This window comes from Mandrillus leucophaeus, unplaced genomic scaffold, assembly GCF_000951045.1.
Source record: "Mandrillus leucophaeus isolate KB7577 unplaced genomic scaffold, Mleu.le_1.0 Scaffold216, whole genome shotgun sequence".
Taxonomy (NCBI): Eukaryota; Metazoa; Chordata; class Mammalia; order Primates; family Cercopithecidae; genus Mandrillus; species Mandrillus leucophaeus.
Genome location: NW_012102210.1, coordinates 2,884,711 through 2,910,633, shown reverse-complemented (window position 1 = coordinate 2,910,633; position 25,923 = coordinate 2,884,711). Strand labels below are relative to the sequence as shown.

The 25,923-nt window shown below is 36.2% G+C and overlaps 1 protein-coding gene across 1 annotated transcript in view; it reads right to left on the bottom strand.

Annotated features, from left to right (window-relative positions):
• The window catches only part of ALMS1 (Alstrom syndrome protein 1), a 249,438-nt gene that overhangs the window by 178,496 nt on the left and 45,019 nt on the right, over positions 1-25,923 (bottom strand). The window contains exons 3-7 of the mRNA XM_011980691.1: positions 20,922-21,117; positions 17,231-17,348; positions 15,334-15,806; positions 13,679-13,779; positions 7,607-7,700 (exon numbers count right to left, since the gene is read on the bottom strand). Coding sequence (XP_011836081.1) covers positions 7,607-7,700; positions 13,679-13,779; positions 15,334-15,806; positions 17,231-17,348; positions 20,922-21,117 — 982 coding nt within the window. The remainder of the gene's footprint in view (positions 1-7,606; positions 7,701-13,678; positions 13,780-15,333; positions 15,807-17,230; positions 17,349-20,921; positions 21,118-25,923) is intronic.

Below are 25,923 nucleotides of genomic sequence, written 5' to 3'. Positions count from 1 at the left end.
AGAAGAAAGAAGAAAGAAGAAGAAGAAGGAGAAGGAGAAGAAGAAGGAGAAGAAGAAGGAGAAGGAGAAGGAGAAGAAGAAGGAGAAGAAGAAGGAGAAGAAGAAGAAGGAGAAGGAGAAGAAGAAGAAGAAGAAGGAGAAGAAGAAGGAGAAGGAGAAGGAGAAGGAGAAGGAGAAGAAGAAGAAGAAGAAGAAGGAGGAGGAAGGAGAGGAAGAAAGAGGAGGAGGAGGAAGAAGAAAGAAGAAGAAGAAAAGGAGGAGGAGGGGGAGAAGAAGAAGAGGAAGAAGAAGAAAGAAAAGAACTATTATGTAGGATTGGCTATATAAGATAATCTTCAGAACAAAGAAAATTACTAGGGACAAAGAGGAATCTTACATAATGATAAAGGATCAATCCACCAAGAAGACATAGCAATCCTAAATGTACGTGCAACAAAATCCAGCGTGACATGGTAAAGGCACTAAGAAATGGAAATGGAAACTGAAGAGGTAAGAACTAAATCAGAGTAAGAATTTAAACAAAGTAGCTGTCCTTTTTGGTATTTTCTATTGGCCTCTTTCTGCTATTGTATTCCATGAGGTACTAATCCTTGACATTTTGCTTTTCTCTCTACCAATGCTCCTTCAGAAAGCTTAACTACTCTTATGGCATAATTTTAATCATGAATTATTTAAGAACTTCCAAATTTGTATTTCCTATTTCCCATTTGTTCAATCGGCTTTGAAGACACTTCAAACCAAATGATCTCCTGACAAATCAAACTCAGTATGTCCAAAACTAAATTGACTACCCTACTTTCTAATGGTGTCACCAATTCTTTTTCAACAATCCAGATCCAAACTTGTTTCCAATTTATCTTGTAATTTAAACTATTCAAATTATGTTAAGTGTAGCTACTTTACCTGATATGTAAATTATCTTAACTCATACTTTGGAGCCAATTTGAGATGAAGCTCGGCAGTCACTTTCTGCTTGTTATGAAATAGGATCCAGAGGTTTGCCAATAAGAAATCAGGGCAACTAATATCAAGGGACCATTTCAATACAATATGAATCAAACATAGACATAAATATTTCTTTCCTTTGCCTCCTCTTCACCCTATTGATGAGGGAGGGATTCCTGCTTGATGGTTCTGGATTGGCTAAATACAACACTGGACAGAGGAGACTGATGGTATTTATTAGTCACATATACTCACAGCTGGGGAAGATACCAGGTCATGCAGGGCCACATGGGGGTTGTACATGTGAACAGAATGAGTAAACAGAAACTATGGGAGGCAGCCTTACAGTAGCAAGAAGAGAGGGTGATTTTTTTTATTTCTGTAGGAGGATGTGATTGGCTTGTTTGAATAATTTCACAGGTTAGCATGGGATGGAAATCTATTAGGCTGAGTACCAGGAATCCCTCCCTCATCAATAGGGTGAAGAGGAGGCAAATGAAAGAAATATTTATGTCCATGTTTGATTCATATTGTATTGAAATGGTCCCTTGATATTAGTTGCCCTGATTTTTTATTTTTTATTGGGAAACCTCTGGGTCCTATTTCATAACAAGCAGAAAGTGACTGCCGAGCTTCATCTCAAATTGGCTCCAAAGTATGAGTTAAGATAATTTACGTATCAGGTAAAGTAGCTACACTTAACATAATTTGAATAGTTTAAATTACAAGATAAACTGGAAACAAGTTTGGATAAATTAGAATACAGTTGGCAGTTGGTCTCGTTGATAGAAGAACTGGCTGTGTAGGAAGCGTCTCCCACAGAGGGGAGGGCATATCTGGCAGGTAAACTTGTGGTTAGGCCCTTTGAGGACCTCGCAATTTCAGATGTCAAGACTGCACATAATATTAAATCTTAATGTCAGCCCATACACCACAATACTATTCTGAGAGATAACTGAGGAGCTCAGGATCTTACTGGTAGAAATAAGATGTACCATTTTAACCAAATAATTAAAATGGTACACCTGGGTACATCAGTAGATATAAACCATAAGGTAAGGCAGAATGTCATGGGAGAAAGGCTGCAAAGAAAGAACACTGGTTGTTGATGTTTGCTAATAAGAGAAAAAGAAAGAACACAAGAAGCAACCGACCTGCACCCAGTCCCCACTTACAGAGTGGAAGATTTATTCCAAGCTGAAAATACTAAGCTCTAATCACCCCTACCCCAGCTCATAGGTAGAGTGAGGGTCCACTCCAGGAGAGGCAATCTAAGCACAGGGACTAACTACTACCCCTTTCAGTATCACAATCATAGAGAACGGGTGTGTTATTCCAAGAGAAGTAGACTAATGAACCTGTCCCCAGATACAGAGCAGTGCCGCAAAGCCTCTGCCCAGGAGAGGCAAGCCATAAGAACAGAGAGCTCCACACATCTCCATAAGGAGAATGACTTTATTTGAAACAGAGCATAAAAAGCTCAAGCCTAAGGACACTGGCGAAAACAATGAAGATCCTGGTGGTGAGCAATTAAGAACTAATCCAAACCAGACCCTAAATAACTAAACAAAAATATCAAACATTACCAGCCCAGAGAAGGGATCAATATCCAGAGTTGCAACAAGATATTATCCAAAATGTCCAGTTTAGAACAACAGAAAAGTAAGACGTGCAAAAGTAAGTGTGACCTCCTCACAGGGGGAACAAAATAGGCAAATCTGCCTTTCAGAGGGCCCACGCATTGGGCTTAGCCACTAACAATTAAAAGCAGCTATTATAAACATGTTCAAAGGGAAGAAAAGTATGCTTAAAGAATTAAAGGTAGGTATGACAGCAAAGTCACATCAAATACAGAATAAAAGACAGAACCTAGAAAATAACAAAATGGAAATTCTAAGGCTGAAAAGTACAGTAACTGAAGTGAAAAATTCACTAGAGGCTCAACAGTAGATATGGACAGACAGAAGAAAAAAATCAGCAAACATCAAGATAAATGAATAGAGATTATGCAAACTGAAGAAAAGACAGAAAAAAGAATGAAGAAAAACAAACAAAGGCTTAGAGACCAGTGAGACAAGATTAAGGGTGCTGATATATGTGGATTGCGATGCATGAGATGATAACTGGGGAAAAATGAGAAAGAAGCAGAAAAAATCCTCAAAGAAATGATGGCTGAAAACTTCCCAAATTAGATAAAAGATATTAACTATACATCTGACAAGTTCAGTGAGCTCAAAGTAGAATAAGCACAGAGATCCACAGGGAGATATATTATAACCAAGATACTGAAGTGAAAGACAAAGAATGTATCTTGGAAGCAACAAGAGAAAACAAATTACATACGAGAGAACATGAATAAGGTAATAGCTGACTTCTCATCCAAAACTATGGAGGCCAGAAGATAGTGAAGAGGCATATTCAAAGTGCTGAAAAGAAAAAGACTGTTGGCCGGGCGCGGTGGCTCAAGCCTGTAATCCCAGCACTTTGGGAGGCCCAGACGGGCGGATCACAAGGTCAGGAGATCGAGACCATCCTGGATAACCCGGTGAAACCCCGTCTCTACAAAAAATACAAAAAATTAGCCGGGCGAGGTGGCGGGCGCCTGTAGTCCCAGCTACTCGGGAGGCTGAGGCAGGAGAATGGCGTAAACCCAGGAGGCGGAGCTTGCAGTGAGCTGAGATCCGGCCACTGCACTCCAGCCTGGGCGACAGAGCCAGACTCTGTCTCAAAAAAAAAAAAAAAAAAGAAAAAGAAAAAGACTGTCAACCAAGAATTCCAACCCCAGCAAAACTATCTCTCAAAAAGATGAAATAAAAACATGCCAGATACACAAAAACAGGAAACTTGCAGATCCACCTTACAAGAATATAGAAAGTTCCAAAGGCTGAAAAACAAGTAACACCAGATAGTAGTAACATTTTCATAACAAAACAAATAGTGCTAGTAAAAATAATTACATTGGTAACTACAAAAAGATATGCTTCATTTCCTGTATTCTCTTAACTGATTTTAAAAGCAATTTGAAAATACATAAAGCAGCTGGGCATGGTGGCTTACATGTATAATCCCAGCACTTTGAGAGGCCAAGGTGGGAGGACTGCTTGAGCCCAGGAATTCGAGACCAATAATGTAGTGAGATCCCATCTCTACAAAAAAATTTTTTTGAAAAATTAGCTCAGTGTAGTGGTACACACCTATGGTCCTCACGACAGAGGAGACTGAGGCAGGAGGATCACTTGAGCCCAGGTTAGAGTGAGCTATGATCATGCCACTGCAATCCAACCTGGGCAACAGAGCAAGTCCCCAACTAAAAAAAAACAAAACAAAAAACAAACAAAAAAAAACTTAAAGGCATTTATACATGTGTGTGAGTAGTATGTATAATAATGACACCAAAAAAAAAAGAGGGAATAGAGCTATATAGGAGTAAAGTTTCTGTATCACACTAGAATTAAGTTAGTATAAATCAGAAGTATATTCTGATAAGATAAATATTATAAGCCCCAGAGTAATCACTAAGAATATAACTTTAAAAAAAAAAACCACCTAGAAAATCATTTAAAAAATTAAACTGAAAGTGTCATACTAGAAAATATTCACTTTATGCAATAATTAAAGAGGAACAGAGAAGAAAAAAGACACAAGACACATGAAAAATCAAATGTAAGCCAGAAAATGTGAATCCAATCACATCAATAATGACATTAAATGCAAACAGATTAAATAATCATATCACAAGGCAAAAATAATTAGATAGAATTTTATAATTAAAAACCCAAGATTTAACTATATGCTCTTTACAGCAGATACATCATTTTTTATTTAAAAAATACAAATAGGTTGAAAGTAGAGTGATTTTAAAAGATAAACCATACAAACAGCAACCATAAGAGCTGAAGTGTCTATTCTAACCTAAGACAAACAGACTTTAAAACAAAAAAAAAGTTACTCGGAATAAGGAGGAACAATTTATAACAATTAAAAGGTCAATTCTAATTAGTTGGACGTGATGGCACACGCCTACAGTCCCAGCTACTCAGGAGGCTGAGGCACAAGAGTCACTGGAACCCAGGAGGCAGAGGTTGCAGTAAGCCATGCACTGCATTTCAGCCTGGGCAACAGAACAAGACTGTCTCCAAAAAAAAAAAAAGGTCAATTCATTAGGAATATATAACAATTATAAAAATATATGGATCTAACATCATAATGTCAAAATACGTGAAGCAAATCTGAGAGAAAAAAAGGGAGAAAGACAAACAATAAGAGTTGAAGACTTCAATACCCTCCTTTTGAAAATGGAGAAAACAGTCAGAAGACCAACAAGGAAACAGAAGACTTGAACACCTAAACCCAACCCAATAGAGCTGAGAGACATCTATAGAACACACCACCTAACAACAGCAGAATACACATTCTTCTCAAGTACAAACTGTACATTCTACAGAATAAACTACATGTTAAAACATAAAATAAGCCTCAATAAAACTTAAAAAGACAAATCATACAAAGTATGTTTTCCAACCAAAATGGAATCAGGTGAAACATAATAACAGAAGGAAATTAAACAACACATTCCTAAATAACCAAAGGGTAAATGCAGAAAAATCACAATGTAAACTAGAAAATAAGTTTAGATGAACTAAAACAAAAATATAATAAGCCAAAACTTCGGGCATGCAGCTAACACAGCGGTTAGGAATTTATCAATTTTTACACATACTTGTAATAATAATAAGAAAGAGCTTAAATCAATAACCTAACTGTACACCTTAAAAAAACAGAAAAAAAGCGCAAACTAAACCCAAAGCAAACGGAATGAAGGAAAAATAATGACTAGAATGAAAAAAAAGAAACAAAAATCAGAAAAGAAAAATAAAGATTAGAAAAAATAAACCAGCTTATTTGAAAAAATCAGCAAAATTGACAAAATTTAACTAGATTCACCAAAGGGAGAAAAAAAGAAGGGGAAAACTTAAGTTACTAAAATCAGGAATGAAAGAGAGGGCATTGTAGCTAACCTTACTGACATGAAAGGGATTACATGGGAATACTATGAACAGATATATGTAACAGACAGCCTAGCTAAATGGACAAGTTCTATTTAAGACACAAATTGCAAAAGCTGATTCATGAAAAATGTAAAATCTAAATAGACTTATGGCAAGGAAAGAGATGAAATTAGTAATTTATAAACTTCCTACAAGAACAGCCCAGGTAGTTTCACAGTAATTTCTATTCAAAAACAGTTAATACCAATCCTTTCCAAACTCTTCCAAGTGAACCTGCCACCTCAGTCTCCCAAAGTACTGAGATTACAAGCTTGAGACACTGTACCTGACCCAAAATTTTATTTACTCCAGTAATTATTATTCAATTTCTACCATCCAATCCCAGGGCTATTTAATGGATTTCATCACTCTTCAAACTGTTCCTCATTTAAATCTACTTATTCAATCTAACCAAAAATTGCCTATTCTTCTAGTGCTCTCAATAACTTATTCCCACCTCATCTAATCAACATCATAAACAAATCTCTGGTCCTTCTATTTTCTCCTAGAATAACAACTCTTCTGGCTTCTCTTTCCCTATGTAAGCTGAAACCAATAGGTGATCAACTCTTCTCTCTTTGCCTGCTGTCCTTCTACCATACCCATTCAATGTATTCCTGAACCAAGGATCGATACTGTAATTCATCATCTCCATTCCTGAGTGTTAGCAGGAAAAATAAATCAGAGATTCTGTACAGGCTGACAACATTATAAAATCATTATCACTAACCTGAGCTGACTTCTCAGAATTGCCCTCCAATCCTTTTACTTTCCCTTGGTCAGCTCCATCTCAAATTCACTTCAACACGAACTATAAGTCTTCACCAAACCACTCTCCTCAAAGCCTCTAACCTACTTCCACCACTACTCACCTCCCTCAGCAGATAATCTTGCTTTTACCTCAAAACTGATTTCTCTCAATTTCCTTTCTACAAACTTATTTGCATCCACTCTTGTCATCTTGGGCTCAATCAATTCCTTTTTCCCTTCAAGTCACACAAAGGAATAAACAGATTCTAACATCAGACTCCTCCATATAATTCAGTTCTAAATATTGTCACGTAGAATGCAATGAAAAACCAAATGACTCCTCTAATAAAAGATCAGCGGATTTGTGATGGTCTGAATGTTTGTGGCCCCCCTGAGAAGTACAGGTTGAAATCCTAATCCCCAAGGTGATGAAATTAGGAGGCAGGGCTTTTGGGAAGTAATTAGATCATGAGGACACAGGCCTCATGTTTGGGATTAGTGCCCATTATAAAAATGATTCCAGAGAAACCCCTTGCCCCTTCCACCACAGCAGGGCACAAAGGAACATGTCATCTATGGCAAACAGTCCCACAGAAGACACGGAATCTGCCAGCACTTGATCTTGGAATTGCCAGCCTCTAGAACTGCAAGAAACAAATTTCTGTTGTTTATAAGCCACAGTTAAAGTATTAAGATATTTTTGTAATAGCAGTCTGAAGAGACTAAGACAGGATTTCTAAACACATCTAATCTGAAGTATAATTATTACAGATATTAAAAAATAAAAAAATTAGACCTAGTAAAATATTTTTTTCACAAGGTATCCATAAGTAGGACATTTACCATCTCCTTTTTCTACATACCTGCTTTTAAATGTTTAGGAGCCTTTGGCACAGTGTCAGGAGACATTCTCAACATTCTGAGATCTGAAGAGTGATATTCCGACTCTCTTGTTAGCTTATGTGGAACAAATGAAGGCAATAAAAATGAAAAAGACTCATTAATGCCCAGATTAGAATGACCCACCTATGAAGAAATGAAGGAAATAAGATATTAATTTCAAACTTCATCTGCTAAAAATAATCCCTCATTTTTATAAAGATGAACACTGAGAAGTTACACTAGTTACTTAAGATCATAATCTCAAACCTTCTGAATTCATATATAGGTCATATCTTGTTGGGTCAACTCTGAGAAGACTCTATAAATCATCCTGAGGGCTTAGAAATCTGTTTACATAAAATATTATAGATAGTATACCTAGAAGTGTTGTTACTCAGAAGTTTGCGCCTTATGATCATTGCAGAATTTGAACCATGGGATTATTCTTGACAAGCTCAGGTATTTCTTTTTAAGGTAGAGAGGTGCACTGTGGGCAAGAAAGAGTAAGAAGGAAAAAGAAACAGGAATATTTTCTAGAAACTCACAAATGTTTAGAAGGAAAATGAGAGTATCAAAGAACTATAACTGTGATCAGTTGCCAACAACCATAAGTCCTCAAACTTCTTAAAACAAAAGTAATGGAGACTATAAATTGGTAGTGAAGTAAAGGTTAACTGCTCAAAAATAAGTTCCTAATGTTTCATCAGGTCACAAGTCCTTGCTAGAAAAGAAATCAGAAACCAATATTGGTGACATTAATACCTAAACATGTACAACTTTTCACCAAATTCACAGTGCACCCTCACATAAAAATATATATCAATTTTAGGTTGTCTTTATTTCCCTAAAAAGATTATTTCAGTCATATCTTCTCAGGATGAAGTCTAAAAATGTATACAAGCATGAATTTTTCTATCCTCTTTCATCAATTTTTCATTGTGTAGTAATGAACATTCTTAGGAAGCCGTGTGAAGTGTGGAAATGAATATTCCATATCTATTTCTATATCTACATCTACTGCCCATACAGGTTTCTCTAGACCAGTGCTTTTCGACTGGTGAAGATTTTGTACCCATCAAGGGACATTTGACAATGCCTGGAAACATTTTTTGCTGTCATAACTTGTGATGGGAGAGGATGTTACTAGTATCTAGTGAATAGAGGCCAGGGATGGACTCTGCAAAACATTCTACAATAAGCAGGAAACACGCCTCCCACCATAACAAAAAATTATCCAACTCAAAACGATAATGCTGCTAAGAAGCCCTGTTCTCCACATAGCACAAAGTTCCCAGTTTTCAATTACCTCACTCCTACAGGAAACTTTTTTGAAGTACAGCCTATATATATACACACACATATATAAATACACATAAATATACATAAAGATATATGCATATATATAATATGCAGTCATGTATCACTTAATGATGTGGATTTGTTCTGAGAAATGTGTTGTTAGGCAATTTTGTTGTTGTGCAAACATCACAGAGTGACATACACAAACCTACTACTGTGTAGCCTACTACGCACCTAGGCTAGTGGTCTAGCCTACTGCTTCCAGGCTACAAACCTATCAGCATGTTACTGTTCTAAATACTGTAGGCAACTGTAAAACAACGGTATTTGTGTATCTAAACATATCTAAACATAGGAAAGGTAGAGTAAAAATACAGTATTTTAATCTTATGGGACTACCATCATATATGCAGTCTGCAATTAACTATCACAGTGTGGCATGACCATACATAATATATAGACACTTGTGAGAGAGTGTGTGTTTATAGTTTATAGCAGTTTTTCTTCTACAGCTTTCAAACACAGAAATAAAGAAAAATTTTGATTGCAAGCTTGACGTCAAAAAAATTTCATTATGTTAAAGTTTCAAAATACAGAACTATTACAGTAGGTAATACCGGCCAGGCACGGTGGCTCACACCTGTAATCCCAGCACTTTGGGAGGCGGAGGCGGGCAGATCACGAGGTCAGGAGATCGAGACTATCCTGGTTAACACGGTGAAACCCCGTCTCTACTAAAAATCCAAAAAATTAGCTGGGCGTGGTGGCGGGCACCTGTAGTTCAAGCTACTCAGGAGGCTGAGGCAGGAGAATGGCGTGAACCCGGGAGGTGGAGCTTGCAGTGAGCCGAGATCACGCCACTGCACTCCAGTCTGGGCAACAGCAGGAGACTCCGTCTCAAAGAAAAAAAAAAGTAGGTAATACAAAAGAAAATGTAAAATGAAAAATATGAGAAGTATTTATTTAAGAAACCAGCAGATCTTCATTGCTAATTGAAAATGGAAAGAACCAGAAGAAAAAGAAATCAAGATTAGTTTATCTTCCCAATGTTTAATCAACAATGAAGAAAGAATTAAAGATGACCAAGAAACCAGAAAAATACTAATACCTTTCATAAAAACTCAGAAACTCTACAAGTGAGTCTAATTTTAGGAAAAATATGAGTTATTTTGCTATAGGGCAAGTTGAATTTGGGGTGATGACAATGTTCACAAGAAAACATACAAAATAAATTAGACAAATATCAGGGTATAAAAACAGAGGTGATAATCATCCACAGAGATAGGCAACTAGGTCTCCAAAGGTGGCGGGGGTAAGAAGAGGAAAGAAATCTAAGGCTTAAATCTTAAATAATTTTTAGAGTTAAATAGCCAAAACAAGAGGTACTAAAATAGCATATTAGGCCTGGCGCGGTGGCTCACACCTGTAATCCCAGCACTTTCGGAGGCCGAGACAGGTGGATCACCTGAGATCAGGAGTTTGAGACTAGCCTGGCCAACATGGTGAAACCCCATCTCTACTAAAAATACAAAAAATTATTCAGGCGTGATGGCAGGTGCCTGTAATCCCAGCTACCTGGGAGGCTGCCACAGGAGAACTGCTTAAACCTAGGAGGCTGAGGGTGCAGTGAGCTGAGATCGTGCCATTGCACTCCAGCCTGGATGACAAGAGCAAAACTCTGTCTCAAAAAAAAAAAAAAAAAAAAAAAAATAGCATATTAATTATGTGCTGCTACCAAGAACAAGGAGAAAGAAAAACAAAATAACAATAGAAAGTAGGAAACCACCAGAGACTCTAATAGTCTCGTTTCAGCTAAGTGAAGAGAACTAACAACCAGGAACTATATAAATGCTATATAACTTACCCTTTTTTTTTTTTTTTTTTTTTAGATGGAGTCTCGCTCTGTCGCCCAGGCTGGAGTGCAGTGGCGCGATCTCCGCTCACTGCAAGCTCCGCCTCCCGGGTTCACGCCATTCTCCTGCCTCAGCCTCCTGAGTAGCTGGGACTACAGGCGCCCGCTACCTCGCCCGGCTAGTTTTTCGTATTTTTTTAGTAGAGACGGGGTTTCACCGTGTTAGCCAGGATGGTCTCGATCTCCTGACCTCGTGATCCGCCCGTCTCGGCCTCCCAAAGTGCTGGGATTACAGGCTTGAGCCACCGCGCCCGGTCTACCCCATTTAATAGTACAATATATGAGGTTGATTATTACTATTCCTATTTCCTTATGCAGATCAGGAAAGTGATCCTCCAAAGTCATTTGCTCAAGACACAAGGCTAACAAAGTAACTGAACTGGATTTTGACTCCCAATCTCTGTTCTTTTCACAGTTCCGAGCTGCATCATACATACGTGGATACCCAAATAATCATTTATGATGAGTAGATATAAAAGTAAGTATGAATGACTCTTCTGTGACAAAGATGAGGAGTGTAAGGAAGCAACCAAGGAGTAAGCAAGCCCCTGAAAGCAAGGTAAGCCACACAGAAAAAGTACTACCACATCTGGCTCCTTGCTTTTCTGATATTGACATTAAATAACTCCTAGATCTAAGACTAAGACAGATAGAGCTGCAACTGAAAGACAATAGGGAATAATAGCATCTTCCTTAGATTGAAAGATTATACTTCAGGCTATATTTAAGGACAGATTAAAATTTGGAGCAGTGGTCAAAGCTAGTCTCTGCACATTAACTGAACCTATATATCTTTATTTTTAAAATACATTTTATCTACATGAAAGGTTGATATAAGTCACAAAAGTAGTATTAAAAATTTAGAACACTTTAAGAGTTGTTACTTTGTTTCTCATTGTTATTGAATGCAACTTTAGGCAATCTCCTTCAAAACCTCTACTCTTGCCAAAATAACGCAAAATCTTAACCTCAGTTTCATCAAGAATAGTTAAAATTCTGGGGTGGGGGGACGGGGGACAGTTTATGGTATGGTGGTTAAGTACATAGACATGGTTAGTTTCAAACACTGGTTCCCCCAATTGCTGAATAATGATAAGCAAGTTCTTAAATCCTCTAAGTCTCAATAGTAAAATAGGGATGATAATAATCTCTAACAATTCTATTTGACAGAATTGACAGAGGACAAAAATGAATTGATACATACATGTAACCTCTTAGCACAGTACTTGAGCACAAAGTGTTAACTATCATTTTCATCCCCACTGTTATCAGATTAAAATTAAAGAATGCCTAGTTTAGAATACTGAAGAAAATAAAACTAACCTAGTGATTCTGTGTTTAAAAAATTTTAATAAATGTAATAAATTATAAATAAAAGTTCATCATAGTATCTTTGTTCATTTTCTACCAACAATCTGAACCTAAAGGTCTAAATGTGGGTGTAACCCAAACTAATAGAGCTTTACAAAAATATGTCAATCTTATACATAGGAAAACAGGAAAAGAGAAATAACATTAAGTACATCACTATTTTATCTAACTGTATTTAATAACAGGATATGAGGATATATCACAAGGAAGTAGGGCCCACCTTGGGACTTACAGTACCAGACAACAAAAGAGGATATTCATTCAACAGGACCAGAGGAACATTAATGCCAAGGGATCCAAAGATCCAAGCAAATAAAAGCCTTCTATAAAAGAATGACACAGGGAGGGGAACATCACACACTGGGGCCTGTCTGCGGGTAGGGGGTTAGGGGAGGGATAGCATTAGGAGAAATACCTAATGTAGACGACAGGTTGATGGGTACAGCAAAGCACCACGGCACGTGTACACCTATGTAACAAACCTGCACGTTCTACACACGTGCCCCAGAACTTAAAAAAAAAAAAAAAAAAAGGCTGACATAAAATTTTTATGACACCTTAGAGCTGCCAGTTTCTAGTATACACACAATGGTAATAATGATATAAATAGAGAGAGGGAAGGGACATGTATATACATTAGTGTGTTGCTCATTTGGGAAGGAGATACTTCCCTTTGGAGAGGCACTGGTCAGTTTGGACATTAAGCACTTCATTATCCTTCCTGGTCAAACATAGGTCTTAAAACTTTCAAGACACCTCTGAAGTCAAGTCTTTCAGGAGCTTCTAAAAAGAAATACTTAAATATTCCAGGGACTGTTTCAAGGCTTGTACATTGAAGACCAGAGGGAAACATTCAAAGTACAACCTTCTGAATGTTCCCATGAATAACTCTAATCTTAACACTGTCTAAAGACTATTGCTGACACAACTAGGAAGAGTTAGGCTGCCTCAGTATGAAAGGCCTGGAGCCCCAGGGGATGGCCTTTTCCAAGACACCCCAGAACTAAGTCTTACAGTCTACGAAACATAAACATTTCTTTTATACCAACCTCTAATGGAACATATTCCTGGATATCAGATAAAGAACAGGTACAAGTTACAAGCTGGTAATGAAAGATATAATTTTTCAAATAAAATATTTTCAAATAAAATTTGAAATTTTTTCAAATAAAATATTCCTCTCCCCGCCCAGAAAAAATGTCAAATAGAAAAACTTACGGACTTTTCAAAATTGCTTTCCTTCTCAGATGGTAGTTGTAAAGTAGGCTGCCAGTGCAGGGAACTGTCATGCATCTCTAGATCATCATGAAAATTCTCTAAAGCTGCTAGCTCAACGTACTCACCAGTCAAATCACATTGGTCATGTACCCAGGAAACAGTAAAAAGTAAAATAAACACAAACAATACCATTTCCTGAGACAATACTGAAAAAGGCCATGTTTCTTACAACTATCATTTTATTGTGTCTCACCTTTCTTTGTAGTTCAGTAATTCTTTCACTGCACACAACAGCGTTTTCATTTAGGCCATCCAGAGTAATGATGTCAGACTCAGCCTTCCCCTGCAGGCCCTCTACAAAATAGGAGTCATTTTGATAATTGTATGCATAGTAAAACTAGACTCAGCTCCCACAGGCCAAGGAATTTCACCTTGGCCTATATCAGCTTTCAGCAATGTCTCTTGGGCGACTGCAATTAATGATGCATCACTAGTCAATGGTAAAAGCACCTTGTGACTTTGCATCACATGCCACCAAGTTTGCTGAAAAGCTGCTTCCTATAGCTGCAGGTGGACCTTTAATGGTATTACTATAGTTAACATCCTTACCCAAATTAAAGTCTGAGTAATCTGCAACTTCTTCAAAGGTTGGCTGCTTTAAATCTTGTAAAACCAAAGAATCTGAAGTTAATACTTTCACATGATAAATAACATCTGAAGATCCTACCTTCTCTGCAAGGTCAAGAGAAGGAACAGACTTTATCTTCCCAAAGGGAAGAAATGGTTCATTGCTTATATCACACTGAAATAAAGTGGACTGTGTTTTGCCAAGACCAACAGTCTGGTTGTAAGATTTTTCACTCAAAGAAGCAGATGACTTAAGCTCTGGAATAACACAAAGTGGCTTAATGAACATTTTCTGAACAGCATTAGGGGGTGATTTTAAATTTGGATGCCAGTATAGGAAGCTATCATTATCATCCTTTATATGCAACAATGGTTTTGAAGCTGCTGGTTCAAACACCCCAGGAGTAGACTGATAGCATGTATGTTTAAGCCTATCAAATAAAGAGTTTTCATCTTTATAATTTAATGGAGAAAGATCTGGATTTTTTGGTTCTCTCTCTTGGCTGTCATCTGTTAAATATTTATTGATGTCAGCTTGGATGTCATTTACTGTACTCTCTTTCTTAGAAGGCTCAATAGAGGCAATAACTGCCTCAAAGGCTATATTTTCAGTAGCATCAATGTTTTTCTCACCAAAAAGAGAAGTTCCCTTTTGGTTTCTTTCCTCTTGAAAATACAGTTGTTCTGATGTCTCATCCAAGTTGGATATAACAGTCTGAAGAGGACCACCAGAAGCCTCCATTTTAGAGGTATCATGTTCCCTGGAGAGTACATGTGTTTCTGAAACTTTTACAGAATTATCAGGAGCTATAACATTCCTAATACACTTTATTCCTGAGGATCTGGGTTGCACTTCTGAAGATAAATTATGTCTAGTCTCTGTTAGTTCAAAACATTGAGATGATTCTTTCTGTAAACCTTCTTCATTTCCTTCATAACCCTCCAAAGAATCCGTCTTTTGTTTCACCTCAATCTCAGCTGGAGCCCTTAAATAAACATTCTCAAAATAATGACTATCAGAAGTCAAGGGAACCCCTTTTCCTCTTCTTTCCAACAAACAACACAAGAAAGAATATGACATTTTATTATTATAATGAGCAGCAACTTCACATGGAAAGGAAACACAGTCCTTACTGATTACACACGTTTCTGGGTGGTGCAAAGTTCCCTCTTTGTTCCATGGCACATAGGAAAAGGGGACACTAAAACTGTAACTTCCCTTGGAAATTTTATTTTTATCAATTGTGTCAGATGAATCTGAAAAAGAATCAGGGTACTTACTGGTTAAATATGTTTCTGCCTGCTTAGGTGAAGCTTCCTGTTTCCAATACTGCCCATATGAATAAGCAGCATCAAAATGGTCACTTCTTTCAGTAGCTATGTTTTCATCGGTTATGTCAGATAAACTTGTAACTGAAACTTGATCTTTATCAGCTAAATTGGTTTCAGGCTGCTGTGTATCTTTTCGTGTCTTCCATGACATATATGAACAAAGATCATCATAACTATCACAGTCTTTGGGAATTTTCAGTTCATCAACAGATGAAATAGTCTCTTCATTATTCCCTTGTTCAGAAGGTAAAAAAGGGCACTGAGACCCAACAGTTGTGCTCCCTATAAGTGGGTGCTGAGATACACTGAAGCAACTGCTTGCTAAGTCTGAAGCTACTTCTGCAGTAGCCTGGAATAAAGCTTCACTAACTTCCGATGGTCGAGAAGACCATTCAGTATCTTCAGACTTATCAGGAATTCCCCTGAAAATATACAGTTAAAAATAAATAAATAACACATTAAAAACATTTAATTTTTAAGTACTAATACGAAAATACATATGTCACTAAAATCAAGTTTATTTGAAAAGTGCATTGAAAAACAAAGCTCTCCTAATTTCAGACTCCTTTAAGATGGTTAATGACTGAACAAAAAAATTCTTTTTAACCAAAAGGTGAACTACCACCCTACAACCCTGATATTATCTCAGGCTTCTCCTAAAACAATAGACACAGAATGTGATTTTCATAATGATGCCCACCATGATTTTTCATTTAACCTGCATTAATTTTTTTACTAGTCGTCATTTATTGTGCTCTTGAAAACTATGCAAGGCCAGGCACAATGGCTCACACCTGGGATCCTAGCACTTTGGATCACCTGAAGCCCAGGAGTTCCAGACAAGCCGTGGCAATATGGCAAGACCCTATCTCTACAAAAAAATTAAAAATTGGCTGGGCATGGTGGCACATGCCTGTAGTACTAGCTATTGTGAAGGCTAAGGCAGGAGGATTGCTTGAGCCTAGAAGTTAGAGGTTACAGTGAGCCATGATGGCACCACTGCACTCCAGCCTGGGCAACAGAGCAAGACTCCATCTAGATAGATTAAAAAAAAAGAGAGAGAGAAAGAAACCACTCAAGAAGTGATCTATTCCCAAAACACAACAGTAACTTAATCATTAGTTGATGATCTAAAAATGTGTACAGATCACTTTTCATAAAAGTGATATAAGGTAATATATAAGGATAGAGGTTACTTTTTACTTTCTAAACATCTATAGTTTTTAATTTAAGGTGGGTTTTCTTTTCAGTTCTAGAAGAGGAAAACATATTCTTGAATAATTCCAAATATGTTTTGAAAATTCCAGACTTTTCTCCCATTATGACTATTCTAAAGGACATGAATTTGGAGTATCTGTTAATTTGGATAAGTCTGTTCATAAAAATCTTCTTACTTCATACTCACATCTCCTATAAGGTAAGGAGAGCTAACTAGTCTCATTCAATAACAGCTGAACAAAATGAGAGTGCCAAACAAGTTAGTGACCTAGAAATAAATGCTTTTTGCAGAATAAGGGTGACAGGGAGGAGAGAGATGATGAGCAGCAGATGGGGAGGTTTATGAGAAGGAAAATCCAGTGTGTCTTCTAAATTAAAATACACCTGAAATGCCTGAATACATTAGGAATTATTTTTAAATAAACTACTGTCGTCTAGTTCATCTCTACACGTTACTCTGCCAAATTAATATGCATCAAGTCTTAGTACAGGACTTTGTTACCTTCAGAGTGTGTCCTAAGAGTATCTAAGCCCCACCTCAAAGTACCACCTTAGCCTGAAGTCACTAATATTAGTAACAACATAGAACAAGAAAGGAGAAAGGTTACATGCAAATAAATCATCCTACCTCAGAGGTGCAAAACTTAGTTCACTTTGATGAAATAAAGAATCAGACGCAAATTCCTGGTCTTGTGTCAAACAGGTCAGCAAAGGCAAATCAGGAGAAGCAAAGCTATCTTGTATGACTGCAAAGTTTCAAATATAAAAATGCTGAGTAATGCTGAAAATTGATTATTTACTTACGTATGTAATACTTTAAAGCACCTACATATGCTGCCATATGGAGAATTCTACAAGCATTAGAATAATAATATAAAAGCAACAGCAGTAGCAGCTACCATTTATTGAGAGCCTGACAAAGTCGAGGTGCTTAACACACAATATTTCATTTAATCCTCATGACAACTTTGAAAGATAGGTATTATTATACATATCTTATCGGTGAGGAAACATGATTACAAAACTTACAAAGCATTAAGTAACTTGTCTGCATTCAAGTAGCTGAAATGCCACAGTGAGATTTGAACCCAAGCATTTCAACTTTTAGCAAATGTTCTTAACTATTATTAGTGTTTTTTCCCATCTTACATAATACAGACTACACCTGTTATGTCAAAGTATAGCACAGGAGCTCCTCGGCCCTAAGACACTCTTAGGAGGTACCTACTGTTGAAATTTTATTCAAAATAATATTAAGATATCATTTGCCTTATTCACTCCCATTCTCTCAAAAAGATACAGTGACATTTTCCAGAAGCTACAGAATGTATGATACGGCAACAGACTGAATACAGAAACAAGACATGAGAATTTTGCTGTCTTCTATTATGTCAGACATTATAGAATTGTTTAAGTAAAACATGACCATATTGCTAAACATTTTTGTATTAGAAAAGTTATGTTTTATAAAATATATACTTTTTCAATGAATTAATAAATTTTAAATGTTTCAGTTTTAATTTCTAATATGGGAAATATCAATAACCCAAATAAACAAAAGCTCTTTGGAGTTGTCAGTGATTTTTAAATGCATAAAAGAATCCTGTTACCCAAAAAGTTTGAACTGCTGCTTTAATGAAAAAAATTTAAAAAAAAATTGTGATTTCCTGAATGTTGACTTAAATCATTCTTATTTTAATCAGTATACTCTCTTGATTTCAGAATGCCTGTAACACTGTGTACAAAGTGAGGACTCCTCTCTCACATCACTGTTCCCCCTGTTCTGAAATTACCGAAAACCTAGAGTTCACAGAGCTCACCATGTTGTCATCTGTCCTTCACTTGGTCAAAACGCGTACTGTCACTGCTCATATACCCTGCACACCTTCCATATAATTCATCACCCTCTTGTTTTAATCTTTCGTCGATCCACTTCCCATATAAACTGTCAACTGTGTCTACTTTATCCATAGCTATAACCTCAGTGCCTAGCAAAGTACCTGCTACACTTAATAGGTACTCAAAAGAGAGTTATTTACTTACTGAATGAATTAAAGTGAGAAACTGATATATAATAACAACTTTTGCCACCAAGGAACAATTGGTATAGTTCCTCTTTGGCCTTGGCACAGAGAAGCAGTTTTAAACCTCCATAACAGTCCTTCACCCCTCTAAAAATCATGAAGAGTTTCTAACAAAGTCCCCAAATACACTAGAGCTAATGCTATAAGGGGGACCTTTGGGCAAGTAAAGCAAATTTACTATTTCCAGTTAACTGTAGGCTGCGTATTTAAAGAACCTGAGAGTCTTTTCTAAAACAAAATTAGAGATATCCCTAACCAGGTTTCAGAACCCACAGAAATCCTCAGTACCTAAAATAGCTATTTAGGTATGAGTAAGGAATAGTAAGTAACAAGTAAGTTATAAGCAGCATTTCAGCATCTTCTTAAATATTTAAGAATATTTCAGGGTGGAGTTGGACAGTTAAATCAGGTAAATCGGAAAAAGTATTTGCTAAAGGAGCAAGCCAAAACTGAAGAGTTAATGATTCTCAAGTGTACAACATTATTTGTGTGTGTGTGTGAGATGGGAAGGTGGTGTATGTTACTTGCCATGCCTTTTTCTTTCAGCTTTCAACCGCTTCTTGTTTCCTCAAGTATGGACATCTGTTACTAGCTTGGATCCCTTTTTTTTTGAGGTATCTAACCATTCTGGCACCAGCCATCATCAATGACATTTGCCATTGGTGAAAGCCTAATTATCACAGTTAGTACTTATGCATAACAAAACAGCAATGATAAAATTTCCTCTGCCTATCAGATCCAGGAACCTACTCCAATAATTTAAAATGTTCTGCCCCCTCTATAGTAAATGAGAAGCCAGAGTTACAAAACTTTATATTAAAAAACATTTTAGGTCACAAAGTACAATCTCCTCCCCAGTGCTAAAATCCTAATACAGAATTTTGCTAGACATTTTGCAGTGACATGAAGCTCACTTTTTGTTGTCGTTATATAGCCTTTTCTACTATTAAATCATTTTGACTATTAGAAAGTTCTTTTTTATATCAATTTGAAAAACAGTTTCCCTTTAAGTTATGTATTCATTTTAAACTCTAGACTAGGAGTTAGCAAACATTTTTTTATGAAAGGTCAGATGGTAAATATTTTCGGTTTTGTTGGTCATATATAATCTGTCACATATACTATGGTTGTTTGTTTTTACAATCCTTTAAAAATGCAAAAATCATTCTTAGCAGATGGAAGGTACAAAATCAAGACTTGGCCTATAAGCTATAGTTTGCAGATCCTGCTCTACACCATTATAATACAAATCCCATGGTACTGTTATTTTCTGTTTACTGGATTGCCTTCCCACAAGAGGAGGTAGCTTTCATCTTTATATCCCTAGCATCAAACACACAGGAGGCACTTAGATATTTGTTACATGAATGAATAAAAACTAAGTTGCTTCCTCTTTAGCATAACAGCCCTTCAAATATTTGACCATAGCAAAGTCTTCTCTTTTGTCTATCAAAAGATAGTCATCTCCTCCCACAAAGGTACTCTAATTTTGTCAACGTCCGTCTTAAAATGTGGACCTAAAATTGACTTTAATAATTCACATCATAGAATATGTTGGCACTAATATCTTGATTTGGATAGCATTAGTTTATGTTTGCAAAAAACTTGCTGAATTAAGTCCTATTCATGCTTCTTTACAAAACTATAAAACCATCTTCATGATTGAATCCCTTAATGGTTTTAAAAGTACTTAAAGTTTATCTTTTATAAAGAGCTAATAAATCAGTTCTATGAGGAAAGCAGCAAGATCTACCTCAGACAAGCCACTCCTCTTTATGTCAACTTTTGGTTTGAAAGCTGAGGATAATAACACATGCCTTAATTAATTCTAAAAATCAAAAAAGGTAAATATGAACATTTGTTTTTTGTTTTTTTTGGGGGGGATCATGGAGTCTCCACTGCTGAGAGAACCAAAGTATAATATATTATTCATCCCAAAAACTCTGCAAATTCAAGACTGAGGAGGTACACACAGTAGACAGTTATCACCTTTCTGCCTTCTGTGAGCAACAGGATGTGACAAAATGAGAGGCAACTGCACACTTAATATAACTAGATCAGCTAACCAGTAAAAAAACCAAAAACAAACAAACTAAAAAAACAGAAATAAGCTTACCCCTTTGAGTAGGTCTCTACAGAGCTCCTTCACTCAAAAAGGGTAAAGTTAACACTTGCAGTCCCCGCAAAACTTACAAATGTGAGGTATTACTACTAGTTAAAATAAAGAGGCATTACCTAGCAAAGGAGAACAGAAGAGATCTCTGTTGGGTTCCTTTACTTGATTTTCTGATTGGGTCAATACACCCTCCTCCAGAGAGGGGAAGTCTGACACTTCAGTATCTTCTCTTCTCACATTAAACCTGGTCTGGGATGTATCCAAGGTTTGGGAAGGGTCCATTTCTTGAGGAAGACAATGCCAAGATTCTGTTTTCTACAAAAATTTTAAAGGAAAACATGCTAAGTCATTAACTGAGTTACCATACATATTAATATTTAGATTAAAATGTCCACTCATGTATCACATAGCTTCCTATTTAATGACATTCTCATCAAAGTTTAGAAAATGTAAAGCTGTTCTGTTTCTCACAATATTAACCACATTTTAGACCTCTTCCCATTATTACACATCTCTTTCTTTAATCCAAAAAAATCTTGGATACTAAGTTTCATTGTATGCCACTGCCAGCGTATACAAAACAATTACCCTTGTGAAACAGAAATTCATGAAAATTCAGAAAGGTAGATATTAAGGACTGACAAAAGTAGAAGTTTGTATATTATGGCACATGTGTTCCAGCGATAAGCTTTTGTACAGGCTTCAAATGTAGCTCTCTTTTGAATATTCACTGTATCATGAGAAGTGGCTTGGGAAACCTTTGAAAGGTTCATTTTACTACAAAAAGGAACAGATTTTCTGGGGTCTGAAGGAATTTGTACTTGAAGATACTCCAGTCAGCAGAGAGTCATGTTGAGCAATCTGCAGACAGAATTGTTTCAAGTCTGCAGCTGCCTGGGAAACATTTACATGGTTGAGTCCGGCCTTCAGCCAGAGCTGTTGAGCCACTTGCTTCACGGTGGCAACGCTAGAAGGGGCCAAACATGGTGCACGCGAGGGCTGGGCCGATTCGTGGGTCCTACTACACATCTCTTGAAGTGTGGAAGAATCACTGGCATTTCCACTATATTTTTTGTTAGGTCTCATCATTAAATCAATAGATTTGGTTCTACATAATATTTTACAACTCGATAATAATAAAATAATAATAAAACTGAAAAAAATATTCCAAACCTAAAGCTGAAGTATTCACTCCAGCTTTAAGTTGGGAATTCACTTGACTGAATTTTTATAGCTCTACTAGTTTCTAAAGGATCCCTGGCTCTTCTCAATATATAACATTATTATATCACCCATGAATGTGATACATTTGTCTCTTCCAACTATATACTCTTAAATTAGTGGCAAGATTCACAGAACTGCTTCTCAGACTACTTATGGGGAAGGACCAGTTTCTCCTACTTCCAATTCATCACAGACTGACACTTTACTAAAATGTTAACAAAAATTAATGACAAATAAGCTAATTTTTAAAACTAGTAAAAATAACTAGAAAAATGAAATTTAAAAGTCTTAATATAAGCCCAAGATATAAAACACCAGCCCAAATGTTTGATTTCTAGGTCTAAAAAAAGATGAAATTACTCTATCAAACTACTATAAAAGTTTCTAAACACTTCCTCTCAATTTCTATACTTATCTCTTGACAGACCAGTAACAAGCAAATCATGGACTGGCACCAATCTGCAGATCACACTAAATAACAATGCTGAATTAAAGTCAAATTAAATACTAATGGTGACAAGTTTAAAAGGTATTTTCCTTTTGGATTTAATACCAGTTAGTATATTCTATCATGATATGAAAGTATTTTCATTTTCAAATAATTTGATTAGAAATGAACACTAAATTAGCTCAAACTACATTATAGCATCTTTTTCCCCAATTAAACCTGATAAAGGATGGCAACATTTTTTTTATTTTTATTTTTTAGACAGGTTGTTGCTATGTTGCCCAGGCTGGACTCAAACTCTGGGCTCAAGCACTTGAGCTTCCCACCTCAGCCTCCCAAGTCAATAAATTTCTTTATATTGAAACATGTTCACATTTCTTACACAGTAGTGGTAGAGCAGACGTTTAAATGTTTGCTAGCATATTCTTTAACATTTTCACACATATATGGTCATAACTAAGATTAATCAGTATTTTAGAATGCCCTCATTTTCTTGTTTCATAACATTGTTCAGTATTTATTTTATATAAGCAACTTCAATTTTCTTTAAAAATTTAAAAGATTTATCAGTGAATCTATTAGTTCCAAAAACCTTTTTGATAGCTGGTACTATCATAATTTTCTCAATTTCCTCCTTAGTAATCCTAGTCTACCTCTATAAAATACTGATAGTTTTGTAGAAAGTCTATTTCATTGAGATTTTTTTTTCTTAACTGTATTTATTAGGAATATATCTATTTTTTCTCTATTTCTTGAATTTAACAACTGTATTATATTTTATAACTTCTTTTCCTATTTACCATGTTTCCTCCATTTGCAATTTTTCTTTTTTTGTGTGTGAGACAGGGTCTTGCTCTGTCAACCAGGCCAGAATACAGTGGCACAATCTTAGCTCACTGCAACCTCTGCCTCCAAGTTCAAGTGATCCTGTCATCCTCAGTCTCCTGAGTAGCTGGGACTACTGGCAGGCACTCAGTTAATTTTTTAAAACTTTTTGTAGAGACAGGGGTCTCACTATGTTGCCCAGGCTTGTCTGGAACTCCCAGACTCAAGCAATTTCCCTGTCTTGGCCTCCCAAAGTGCTGGGATTACAAGTTTTTCACTCTTTATCTAAAATCTTTGGTTAAATAATTAATTCATTCAATTTGCTTTATTTATTTAAATAAAAACATGAGAAAGTGGCACTATATTGATAGCAACTTTAGATATATAATGTATTTTCATTATTTTGTAAGTATTCCACTACTGGACTCTTCTTCCTTGATCAACTCAAAGGTTTCTAAGAGAATATTGGAATCTTTTAATTCCCAGGTGGCCCAGAATCCATAAAAAGAAAATGCATTACAATTTACAAATATTTTCACAAACATTTTCTAACAAGACTTTTGTCTTTGAAGAGGCATTTCCAATATTTAAAATTCATTAATAAAATGTTCATATAGCAAGTTTAAGTAAAAAGATACCCACTATCCACTACATAATATCAGTTATACAAATACATGCAAAGAAAAAAATTTAGAGAGAAATATTCTAAAATATTAACACTACACTTATGGAATAGCAGACTTTTGACATTCCAAAATACCTCAATCCCTTCTACACTGAATAAATTAATCAGCTCTATAACATCAAATTGCTACTGGAAACATGCTTTTCGCCTTTCTGATACTTGAAAATAAAAGGAATACGAGAATGATTACATTTTACATTTTTTATTTTGAGGGCACTCCATTCTATAGGGGATAGGTTAGTGAGCCAACAAAAGGTTTTAAAGCAGGAGAATTCCAATCATTTTGTGACTCACTAAAGCAAAAATCACTGGTCCCCTGACTCATCTTCTTAGCCTTTCTAACCATGGTTTGAGCCTGTATCCCATAGTTTACTCCTCCCTAATAGTGACAGATGTATCCATTAGTTTTCCTGCCCATCCTCTGATCTCCACAGATCACTTACTCTCTAGTTCCTCTACTGCAATAATTTTTTAACTTTATGGAGACAACTATCTTATCACATTTATACTTGTCTTTATTCCTTTCTTATCTGTATTTCCATCTTTGCCCCTCTGAGAGTTCAGTCATCCTTATAATCACTGCTTTGCAAACACCCTTAACTTTCTTGCCTTTTTCTCCCATTATCCTATTTGCTTAGCAAAAGTTAACACTGATGGAACCGTCCCCTTGCGTGAATCCAATCAGCAGCACATTGCTGGAGAAATCACATCCCACACTGACTAAGCCAGTCTTTAAATTGATGTCACTAAACCTGAAGGGCACTCAGTATTGCCTGGAAATCCTACTACATTTTCCTGGTGAGTTGCGATTTCATACCTTCTCTCCTCAGAACTATCGAATGTTCCTAATTTTCAACTGATGACCTTCAATAAGTGTACAGCACGAGAGAGGAACTCCCTTGTCTTCAACCACAGATCTACAACCCCCATTACCAGATTTCTATCTTATGACTTGGGAAAAAAAAAAAAAAAAAAAGTCGCTCTACCTCTCAAAGCCCTTCCCAATTCCTTCCAATTTTTTTCAGTGATTTCCTTCCTATGTGATTCTCCCACTTTCCTTCATCCATTTTTCTCTCATTACTGAATCATTCCTCTCCTATGCAAACATATTCTTATAATTTCCCATTATAAACTGAATTTTTAAAATAATCTGTTCAACCTTTTTTTACTTTCTGCATTATGTATTTTCTTGCTACATTTCAATCATCAAATATTCTTTGTGTTATACCTTTTAAATCAATATAAAAAGGCCAACAAATCTCTAAATATTTTTGACAGATGTGGGGAGGGACAACATATAAGCATTCTGACAAATACAAACAAATTTTGCAGGAGAAGTAAAAGTTTGAGATACATCTTTGGGATTTATCAGTATACAGATGTATTTAAAGTCCTGGATCTGGATGAGACCACAAACATTCCAACGTTTCAAGCAGAGGTTAAAAACTCAATGTGTATAGGGGTATGGGGGTAAGACAAATGGAGTAATCCATCCTGAAATTGGAGAGTAATGGGATTTGTGGCTAACTGTGCACTGCTTGTTCACTTTAAAGTATTCTATTTCAAAAGTGTTAAAACATTGTGCCAAAAAAAAAAAAAAATTGGTTTCTGCAAACCACATTTGAGTCCACAGCTTACAAATTCTGATTCTAAGGTTTAACAAAGGAAGATAAAGCAGCAAAGGATACTGAGAGAGAACAGCCAGATGAGTAGAAAGAAAACCAGGAGAACCCAAGAAAGGAAATAACTTAAAGAAGTTATGTAATGATTAATAATAGTGTCAAATGCTATTTATTATACCTAAGATGAGGACAGAAAAGTATTCACTGTATTCAGCTACATAAATATTGCTGGTGATACTTGCTTTCAAATGGTTGGGGTCAGAACACAAAGTAGATCAAGTAGAAGAACAGGCAGATCCTAGCCAGTGTAATAAAGC